Source organism: Barbatula barbatula, assembly GCF_947034865.1.
Source record: "Barbatula barbatula genome assembly, chromosome: 17".
Taxonomy (NCBI): domain Eukaryota; kingdom Metazoa; phylum Chordata; class Actinopteri; order Cypriniformes; family Nemacheilidae; genus Barbatula; species Barbatula barbatula.
The window spans coordinates 12,289,262-12,300,852 of record NC_136780.1 but is presented as its reverse complement, the minus strand read 5'-3'; the positions used below and the strand labels follow the sequence as shown (position 1 = coordinate 12,300,852).

Below are 11,591 nucleotides of genomic sequence, written 5' to 3'. Positions count from 1 at the left end.
TTAATTTTTTATTCATGCGTGTTGCATTATTTTAGTATCATGTGATGGTAATGTGACATCCGCAGAGAAAAAAACTGCAGTGTCTATATTTCATTAGCTTATCTTAATGGATAGAGCATTGATGAAAGTGTATTTTTCATAATTTAAGTAGATCACTTCGCCCAAAAAGTGAAAATTCTGTCATTATTTACTTACATGCATGTCATTCCAAACCTGTATGACTTTTTCTTTTGCAGAACACAATAAAAGATATCTAAAATAACATTGCTAACCAAACAGCATTGGACGCCATCATTGATTTCCATTGTATGGACACAAAACCACTGAGACATTCCTCAAATTATCTTTTGTGTTTCACAGAAGAAAGAGTCGCATACGAAAGTCACATAAAAAAGTTTTCTGTTTATATTTCAGCAATTGGAATGATCATAATTCCAAAAACACAAATAACACCAGCAAGTCGTCTTCATTACATGGACCTGCATGGAGTACCCCTCAATTTCGAGTGTGACATAATGTCGGCCACTTTGCCCCAGGCCTCTGATCTCACCCCCAATCCTACCACCACGGTACCGACATTGCCATCTGTCTCTATGGTAACCTGGGTGAGTCCCGTGAGAGGGGTGACGGATGCCTGGCACACGCGGATATTGCCAACTCACCAGCATGGCACGCAGCGACCTGCCATATGGTGCCACCCCATATATCCAGCAACAGAGCAGAGAAAGGCCTGCATGTCCATCCATGCTCATCTAGCTCTGGAATTACAACAACAGTGTCAATGACTAGTCACGGCAAAATATATAAAGTGCTTTATTGAGTCTATAATGTGAGGCTTGACATGCTAGGATAGGCATGAGCTCGTCTGTGAGCCTGCAGATGATGTGGATCTGGAGATCAGAGTCCGAACTTTGAATTGAAACTAAAGCATTGATGTCACAAACAGAGAGGAAGTGCTAGACATGAAGTCTAGCGTGCAGTTAAAGCACACATATGTCCTCCCATGCACTTTCCTTTACACAGATAATGAGCTTTTTTCAGCATTCAGAAGTTTGTGCCAACCACACTTAGGCGACTGTAAACCCCAGTATACTAATACCTCGACTCTACTGCCCCTGTGTGGTGTGTTTGTTGGAAGCATAAAAGAAAACATTTCACTTGATAAAATATATATTTATATTTCAGCAAAATATGCTTAAAAATACACGAGGAATACTGCATTTACAGTTCATTGGTTTACACAGCATTACATTTTTCCCTAAAACAACATTACAATACAGATTGTTTGTGTGACATTCATTTTTAGATGATCATCTATTTCTTAGTCTTATGTGGCAGGATGTGCAATGATTGATGCAAGCGTAATATTTACAATTCCTTAAAATTGAATCCCTATACTAATATAAGTTATTGTTATCTGTGATGATGGGTGTGATGACCTTACCCACATAATAGCAACAGAGTGATAAACAATGAACAAATATATAGGCTAAACATGAATTAAAAAAGCAGCGATCATAAACTAAATCAAATATAAATCAATAAATAAAAAATGAAAACTCATTTCCTGTATGTTATTATATTTTACATGGATTAAAACCAAAAACCTGTAAACACATATTGCCTTTGTGAACATTTTATGTATCAATCATTCAAGTTTTGCCTGTTTCTTTGCAAACCCACAATGATCTTTCCTCCCAACAGAACTGCAGTAACACAGGATTCACATAATAAAACATCGCCAGGCCTTGCTTTTCCTTCAATTCTGTAATGCAAGTAACATTTTGATTTACTCAATGTACCAAGGATCTGGCTGATTGTACTGTGCCATCTAGTTTAAAATGGGTGACCTACCCCACTCAGTATAGTTTAAATTAAAATACAAAATAACTTAGCATACATTTTACATTTGAAACACATTGGGCAGAGATTAGATTTCAGTCATTTTCTGAAGACTTGATATAAATCCTAGTCTACAGCAAGAAGTTCTTTGCATAAATAACGTTTTCACTGTTTTGGTTTACTATAGCTCAACCACTGACTTTAATTTGTGGTTACGATATATAATATTTAGCCTACATTAGTGCATTATATCATGTATATTTTGGGATCAAATCAATCCCAGTAAAATATAACGCCCAGTAACCGTCTCTACATAATTAAGCGTATAACCATAATACATTCATAGTATTTTCCTTATCAACTTCTTGGTCCACACACCTGATGCTTTGAGGGAAGGTCCCTAACAATAAATAAAAGATGCAAGAACCCATCACAACTGCTTCCCAACAGCTGTTAGTGCTGTTACAAACACAACATATTCACATATATTTAACATCCCCAACTTTCAGATGATCATCTCTCTACTAGACTTCTTATATCAGTAACGTTCTTTAAAGCTGGGACGGACTCTCTCTGCTGTAACAAACGGCAAGCAGAAACACAAAACGTTTACACAAATCCTGCGAATTCACGGACCATAGAAGGAATAACAAAGATATGGCACTGATCAAAATGAATCTTTACCACAGACTGAGGTAAAAATGCCATGCATGGTCATAAAAATCAGTACCCAGTTTGGTGCACGTTGTATTAAGTGTTAATCACAAAATAACATGGTTTCGGTCACAGTGATGATAAAACAATTGCTACCATTACCAAGTACTTGTGCTTTAAAGGCCAAAATGCACAAATTAAAGTAGCATAACAGATATTTATATTTAACACTATTCATACTGTGGCCCCGGTGAACCTTCTGAACTCCAAATACTGCCCTCTCTTAACAAACCGATCAAAAAGAAAAACAAAGGCATATCTTCTGAATCAATCACTAACTGACTTGTCACTTTGTAAATGGGTCACTATCAAAGCCTGTCTATTTTGTGGTGTCTGAAGCTTTTCCTCTGTCCTCTTGGCTTTCAGATGTGAATGTTGTGGTAACGGCCCTTTGCTATATCTATGTCCATTCTGCGAGCTTCTGCAAAGGTTAAAAACATTCCTAAACCCAGGAGGTTAACAACAGTGATGAGGCCAAACACTGATGCCCAGGAACCGGTGGCCTCGATCAGGTACCCCGAGAAATATACCATGATGACCCCTAAAACAAAAGAATACACAGTCTTGTATACAAGTGTTAACAAACACCAAACAGTTCACCAAAAAAAGAAAACCATGAAAGTCCATCCAGCTCGAATCTGGAGATATGAGGATAACTCAGAATCTTAGCGGTTCTTCTGCGTCTCGTGATGAAATAGACAACTAGTCACAAGACTTGTGAACAGTGATTAAAGTGACCGACATGTCGCCATATTTGAAATTAAACATTGATTTAGTTTAAATGTTGCTAAATAAGCTCAAATTAGGTGTTGTGTGTCATATTTTGGAGGACCCATTGACAGAAATGCAATATAATATATGTAACTGTCTTCAGAGGTGTATGAAGACCTTATATAACGAAGCGTTATGTATTTATCACATATCAGAATTGGCTTTTTCTATCTACATACACCGCAGGTCCCCTTACATGAAATTCACCATGTTGTTTCTACAGTAGCCCTAGAAGGACAAACTGATCTACAGAGCACCTTTCGCAAATACGTAATCTCCTTCTGAAAAGAAGCGAAAACATGACGACATCTTAGTTCTGTGTCAGCCACCATAGTGCTTCAAAGGGGAGGGGTGAGCCGTTGGTTGCAATTCGCAACCTCAACGCTAGGTGCCGCTAAATTTGAAACACTGGACCTTTAATGGTTTTCTGTCACAATCATAAACAATTTATGGTTTTATGATGGTCGGATGGGCTTTTTGGAGCTTCCACATATGAGAGGACAACAATGACATTTTAATATCAAATTATTTGTTTCTGCTCAATTAAATACATAGAGAACTGCATGAGGTTAATTCAGTTTTTAGAAAATGTTTGGCCAAACTACTCATTTAATTTCCTCATTTGATTTCTCTTACACTTACGATTATTTATATATTTTTAAATAATTGTGTTAAGATCTCACCTGTAAATGCCCCACACGTATTCATTACTCCTATAAATAAAACAAAACATTACAAAAAGCAACAAAAATTATACTAAACAAATGAAATAGACAATGTATACATAATATACATTCAAGCAACAGTGTGTTGCATTTACAACACAATCCATATATTATTGTATGGTTTTACAATAAATCTGTGTTCACAAAGCATGCAGTCAGTTTTAGTTAAGACGGTGAGATGAATACAAACCAAACAGAGCCCCAGCACAGGATGGAGCAAGATCTTGAACATTCACTGAAACACCACTATATAGTGAGGGAGAGAAAAGGAACAGGAGTGTAAATGAAACGCATGTCAAACACCCTTTTAGGTGGATGAGTTGGTAATGTACACATTACCTGTGGCTGAATGTGGTCAGGCCCATAGTAGCAGACACAAATGCAACAGCTGCAGGGAATGTAGTGGTCCCACATAGACACAGTGTAAAAACACTAGACACACCCATAGAGAAAAACTAAAAACAGGAGATAACGTTACTATACATTTTTGCAAGATGTAGGTTTAGTGGACCCCCACCCTGTTAAATCTAAACCGGTTTCAGAGATAGCAAACGCCATGTATGCTGACCACAATGAAAAGCTTTTTATAGCAATATTGTTATTTACTACAAATACTATGCAAATTGCGCTAAGAACGTTTAAACTACACTTCAACTGTGTTGTTTAAGGAAACCGGTCTCAGACTTTTCTTCAAGCCCATGAACTTGTCCCTCACCAAAAAAAAAACAAATACACGAACAATGTTGACATTTCATCTTACCTGCATCAGTTTTCTCACTGATGCTGTATCAAAACCTATAAGAGACCAACAGGAGAGAGATTGAGTGGACCAGCTGAGGAACATTTTATAGTTTTACAAGACAATTACAGCCGTGCAAACCTGACATTTTACAGCACCATAAAACTCAAACAGACTGTAAACGTTAACAAAAACAAGAGAAGTCACGACAAAACATTGAATACGGAGCACAGCGGCAGACAATAACAAATGTCAGAATGTCCTCCTGTTATCTGTAAGGACATAAAAATGTCGGGACGGCTACAGTTCTGTGAGTTAATGAGCGATGGTGGTTTATGAGGTAAATGTGTTTTCATACCCTGACTGATTAGATGGTCTGAGAGGCAGCCGCTAAACAGGGAAGAAGGGATGGCCACAAACCATGGGATTACGTTAAACACCCAACCCTGGGAAACACACACATGCAGACAGAGAATTAAACGCACACGAGGAAACACGCCATGAACAAAACGTAAATCTTGTGACAAAAAAAGTATTTTTTTGATGCCGAGTTGTGCATTGGTGTAGAGCCCCCTGCTGGACTTTAGCTAAAACAACAACCTTTGCACTTCTCTTCTCTCACATCCTGTTACAATAAACCTTCTCACACAAGTTTTCGAGATCATCATAACATAAATCAAGTCTCAGTGTATCTGTTTATCAGAATAATGTACGTCCTAAATACACATTATCCTGCCCATTACATGGGTACTTGTATGAATATGAAATATTGATTTGATAATGTGAGTTCTACAAGACACATGGAACCATAACAGTGTAGAGACCGGCTGTCAAAAATGTGGAATGCCATATTTGACCAGAACAGAATATTCAGAGAGCCATGTAATAAACATGATGTTCTTTGTTACAACACGGAATCACCTTGTCTGAAAGAGTGCAGTGTACCTTGGCGTCAGGAAAGGTGTCCTTGAAAAATGTTGGCAGCCATGACAGCAGTGTGAAGAAGGTGCTAGCAGTGCACAAGTGAGTAATAATCACGGCACTGAAAATACACAAACACACGTCACATGTAAATAAAATAGATTTCTGTGCATGCTGATTTATGAATGAATGACAACAATTTTAAACTAAATATAATAAAAGATCAAAAAGCTGATAAAAATGTGAGAACACTAAAAAGCATAGTTACAGTTACGGTTTTATTCAAGGCTTTGTGAATGATTTGGGTGTTTTTTAGTTAGAGTTGGGGCCGGGCAGAATCATTTGCGCACTAACTGTATCCAGAACCTTAAAAAACATGAAGCCGCATTACTGAATGCGCTATAGATAGACAGACATAAAGTAGATGTGAATCAGGCCTCTATGAGAGCTCAGTAAAGACCCTTTGTTCAGTGTTCACACACACACACACACACAGTGTTCGGTTGTTAATCTCACCACACAGCTGGTTGTCTGAAAAGTCGCAGCCAGTTTCTTTTGGACAGTTTGGACTGTGTTGCGGCGCTGCCCAGAGACTCCAGTGTGATGATAGGACCTGACAAACACAAATACAGTCAGTCATCTTACACCTGCTTTATAAACAGAATAAACGTTCAGCACTGCCACAGTCATTAAACGGATATTTCAAAGCCAAAACAAAACTCGTTTCCCTCACCCTCAAGGCATACTGACTGAATATGACTTTCTTCTTGAAGAATAATGCAGTCGGCGTTATAACACAAAGTATCATTTGAATTCCGAGCTGTAAAACGGCAATTTTTTAAAGCTCCAAAAAGTGCATCCAACCATCAAAGAACGCATCAAAGAAGGCTCTGTAGTCTTAACAGAGGTTTTCTGAAGCTAATCGATGCATTTGTTGAAGTGATTTATCCATATTGAGAGGGCTACTAACGTTAAAGTCTAGCTTCCGTTATCCCTGAACCAGAGGCTAGTCTTTCCAGCAAATGACACAAACGTGTAAGTCCAGTGACGAATGTGGTATTCTTCAAGTAGGACACCGTCTTCTCTGTGCGGGAGCTTTTGTCACCATCACTTGCAGGAAAAACAAGCCTCTGGTTCAGGGATAACAGAAGCTAGACATCAACGTTAATAGCGCCAACAATATCGATTCGCTTCAGAAGACCTTTGTTAAGACCATGGAGCCGTGTCGAGCAGTTCTTTGATAGATGGATGCACTTTTTAGGCTTAAAAAAATTGTCCCCCGTATTCTACCGCTTGTAAGACAAATTATAGCTGGAAATATAACCCTTTCTCTCTCAACGGGTATTGTTCTGGCTTTTGTGGAAACAAGTAACTTTGTATTAGCAACTATTTTAGTATTGCTCCTGTATGACATATCGTTTTATTGCTCCCTGAGATCTCAGGAAGTCGCTTTGGATAAAAGCGTCTGCTAAATGACCAAATGTAAATAACTCTAGACTACATTTTTGCCTCTGAAATATCCCTTTTATAAAGGTACAACTGAACAAAAACATGCTACAAGAAATTTCATCTTTAATTTGATTTATTTTGTGGCCAGTGAGTCATATTGAAAATGCACGTAGGGAGGCAGAGAGAGTTCAGAACTATTGTGGTTTTTAAGGCAATGGGTGCTGTACTACCACCTAATATGTTAAAGTGCCAACCATATCATTCTTTATGATATTATCATATGTGTAGTATCAACATAATAATGAACATGGTTATTAATGTCACAATATTCCATACCGGTATATTGTGCCGTGGGAAAAAGTTTTTGTTTCATTCTATGAACTAGAATTTTTCTCCCAAACTTCAGACAACAATATTGTTTCAGTTAACGTTTATCTGCAGAAAATGAAAACTGGAGAAACAGGGGAAAATAACAGAAAATATGTTCTGTTTTTTTGCGGTACTTGGGGTCTGAAAAAATACTATTTCAGCTTCACTTTTAAGCCGTACAACAGTATTATTCGTTCACATATTTAGGAAAAGTTCAAAAAGTATTTTTTTTTGTGATAACCCGGATTTTCATCACAGTTTTCATGTGTCTTGTCATGCTGTCGGTCTTTCTCATCACTGTTGGATGACTTCTATGTCTCCAATACATTCCTCAGGTTTGACAGACACTGGACTGGCCACGATTCATCTAGAAATGCTGATTAAATAAAAATCTGCAATGGTCTCTTTAAAAAAAAATTCCAGCTGTATATTTCCATGTTAGGGAACTACCTTCTCCTTTGAGCAGATACTTCCACATGCAGTACGCCCACAACACAGACAGAAGCCCGGAGACATAGAACACACTCTCCCAGCCATACAGATCCAGCATGAGAGAGCCAATGCCTCCTATCACCAGAGTCCTGAACACATACAGTTAAACACATTCATTCTGAAACATCTGTTACATTCCCACAAGGACTGAAAATACATTCAAAGATCAGTCACTGACCCCAGGTACGAGCCGCTTCCTACGGTGCTCATGAGAAAGCCCCTCTCACTCTCAACCACCTTCTGAGAACACAGGCTGGCCAGAGACGGGTAATGCACGCCTGAAGAGCAACAAAAACAAGAAATGATAAACAGCCCCATTAAGTAAATCGCCATTCGAGAACAGACAATTCCAGATGGTCGCTCGCAAATGAAAAATAACTTCTGAAAAGCACATTCAGCTGTTAATTCGGATTAGTCGCAGAAGTCTGGACATTTTCAAAATTTTCTTGCTGAAATTTAGGTAAATAGTTTCATCCCGAAGATATAATGTACATTTTCCTGCTATTTTGCCTTAGTTAAGAGCTACAGGTGACTACATTGGACTTAAATGAATGCCAGGTGACAAGCGGGAGGGGAAATCAATCAAATGGCGCTGAAGACAACCATATTATGCAAAATTTTGTAAAAAACAATAAAAAATACAGCATAGAAAAAATTATTTTGTAAAATGGAAACTAAAAATGTAAAGTGACAAACAAAAATCACTGATATTCCATGACTTCAACAAAAAATATATACAATTCCATGATTTTCAATGTGTGGAATAGACCTTTTAAAATTCCATGTTATTCCAGAAATTCCATGACCCGTGGGAACCCTGTCTGTAATTATTTACAATTGTAATGATATTAAGACTTCTTTCCCTGATCTTACGATATACATATTGCATGCATGTATATCGAAGTTCTGCAATTAAAACTACACAAACATTTTGTAATCTGAGAAAAGTAATCCCAGTTCCTTGGTTGGAAAAACATGTCAAAAATAATCCTCAACAGCCATGGAAGGGTAAGAAATGTAAAAAAAGCAGGCGAATGACATACAGCATAATGAAGCCAGAACATCACTGTGGTTGGACTTCCGCAGTAAACAGGCTTTGTTAACCACAGCAGAAGTATACGATACAGTACAGCAATTCACCTCTTCTAATAAACAAAGCTCAATATTTGCACAAGAATGTTTTGCAATTTGTCAACGATCTGGAAGCAATCTGCTCAATAAACAAAGTTTTCCTAATAACAGTATTGTTTTACGAAGGAAGTAAATTTTAACTAAGGAAGACACTGAAAACGTTGTGTTGTTTTGCAAAGACTTCTTGCTAAGTAGCCTGAAACATTATTGTCCTTTAAAATCATAAGATTTTAGAATAAATGAATAACACAAAGTTTAAAGCCGCTGGTCGTTATGAGTGATACAGCGGTTTCTTTAATGGTACCCACCCTGCATTAGACCCATAAGGAAGCGAGACATCGTCATGGAGACGATGGGCTGGGAGCAGAAATGGGCCAGTATGGGTGTGAACGCTGTCATCGCTCCCCACGCTGCCGCAGACAAGAGCAACACCTTTTCTCCTCCCACCCTGAAGAAAACAAGTTGACAAAAACAAGCATGTGAGGCTAGATAATATAACATGCGTTTCGTTTTAATATTTGTTTATATATGTTTCACGAGTAGGAGCCATTTTTGTTCTGACCTGTCACTGACGTAGCCTCCAAGGACCTGAGTGAAGCAGTACCCCCAGAAGAAGCTGCCCAGCACCATCCCGGTCTCTCTCTTGGACCAGCTGAAGCGCTCTGCCATGCTCACTGCACAGATAGGCATGGCCACACGGGCGCAGTACAGCAGGCACGTACCCAGCAACAGAACCACGGTCCATATTCTTGCCACTGGCCTGGAAACAGACAGACGGCCACATAATCCAGCAGTTTTGTAAGAGGTTCGTGTGAGAGTTGAAGGTTTTCAGATGTATTGGTAAATCGAATGCATTAGTTCAAACTTTTCACTAAAAGAAACTTCCAAGCTGATGGACAAAGTTTCACAAAGTTGAAATTAAAAACTTGTTAAGTTAAGCACCTGATAGAAAACAATTATTATAACCTTACTTCTTTAATATCCTATACAAAGAAGCTCACTTTCTCAAACATTAAACATCACTTTAGTACAAACCATACCTAGGCTGCATCGTTCTGGTCATACAAGATACACGTACACCTGAAAAACGAATTGACGTGTTCAAGTTTGCTCAAGGGGGTCTTACCTTGTCCAGGTTTGACTCGGCTCAGCCCACTTCTTTTGTGATCCAGCCTGTGCGAAACTATCTGCGGGGCTTTCTTTAGTGCTGGCCAAATCTGGACTAGAGTTCTTTCCATGCTTTTGTAGAATTGCCATTCAACGACAAATACGTTCGTATGTGCGACCTCGGGTCAGTCCGTGCGAGCGTGACTGGCGGAACGGCAAGGAAATTAACAAAACGCGTTTTTATGCAGAATCATGTCCATAAGACGTCTATGCAGCATCCACTGAGCTCCCGCGGCTGACACACACAAACGGACTGTCTGTTTCACGGATGCTAGTATAACGCAGCGGGAGCAAATCAGCCCCGAGTGTTGACAATGATCCACGTGTCAGTTTCTGTTTTAAGCCACGCAGTTCCTCCAACCGCTGGACCCTGAAACCAGGAAGTAACATGACTCAGCCCCTTTCACACGTGTTGCCAGAGTCGCGGTAGCCCCGCACAATTGGTCTGTTTTGAAAATGCAGACGCGGGAATTAACATTTTGGAACCTAGATTTAATAATGTTTAAACAATGTATAAAGCCAAGCTTAACGTTAACTTTTAAGATATTTTATGGAAATCCAGCGGTTGATCGGGTAGAAGGAGTAGTGACTACTGGAGTAGTGTCCATTACGTTCTTTGCTTGGGTTTGAGTCGTTATTGGGTTGTTAAGTTCATTGAACCTGGCAACGCTGCCTTTCCTCAACTCAAAGTTTTCAGTGAGCGTTCAAGGTTTGAGGCACGGCAATGAAAACCCTCGATTCTGCTTTACACGTCGATAACTTTAAAATGACAATTTTATACAGAAAGTAAGCTGACGTGTATAATGAACGAGACACGTGCGATTGAAATACCGCGGTACCTGAATAGTGGTGTGCGTGCGGTGGACTTAAAAAATGAGGAAGCAGATTTCTTTCAATGTCATTTTTGTTCATCTCTGCACTAGTAACAAGTGCGATTGTCAGAAAACCAGTGTCATTTCAGTGTTTATGTGTGAAAAATTCATTTTAATTACTAAAAGTTCATTACAGTATGTACTTCAGATTTTTTTAGTTTTTTATTTTCCCTTCTTTGGGAAAAGGTACATCAACACCACCTTCATCTTTTACTGGAACATTTGGGATTTCCTATATAAGAATAACATCATTACCAATACCATCAATTTAATTATTAGCAGTCCCAGAAATACTTAAAAAGCATTTAAGAGATCAAATCAAATAGATGTGACTTACTTTAACCTTGCTGCTATCCTGAGCAAGCCTGATCACAAGCAAAAGTTTTTGAACAAATCTGA

At 38.6% G+C, this 11,591-nt stretch overlaps 1 protein-coding gene across 1 annotated transcript; it reads right to left on the bottom strand.

Moving 5' to 3' along the window:
- Positions 1-1,155: 1,155 nt before the first annotated feature.
- slc17a9b (solute carrier family 17 member 9b) lies at positions 1,156-11,071 on the bottom strand. The gene is made up of 13 exons (XM_079479034.1): positions 10,280-11,071; positions 9,716-9,913; positions 9,462-9,601; positions 8,201-8,300; positions 7,981-8,111; positions 6,229-6,325; positions 5,737-5,833; positions 5,150-5,237; positions 4,813-4,847; positions 4,392-4,507; positions 4,243-4,298; positions 4,011-4,040; positions 1,156-3,097 (listed from the first exon to the last, which is right to left on the bottom strand). The coding sequence occupies exons 1-13, from the start codon at positions 10,408-10,410 to the stop codon at positions 2,919-2,921; spliced, it is 1,398 nt and encodes a 465-aa protein (XP_079335160.1). The 5' UTR covers positions 10,411-11,071; the 3' UTR covers positions 1,156-2,918.
- Between the last annotated feature and the right edge of the window lie 520 nt (positions 11,072-11,591).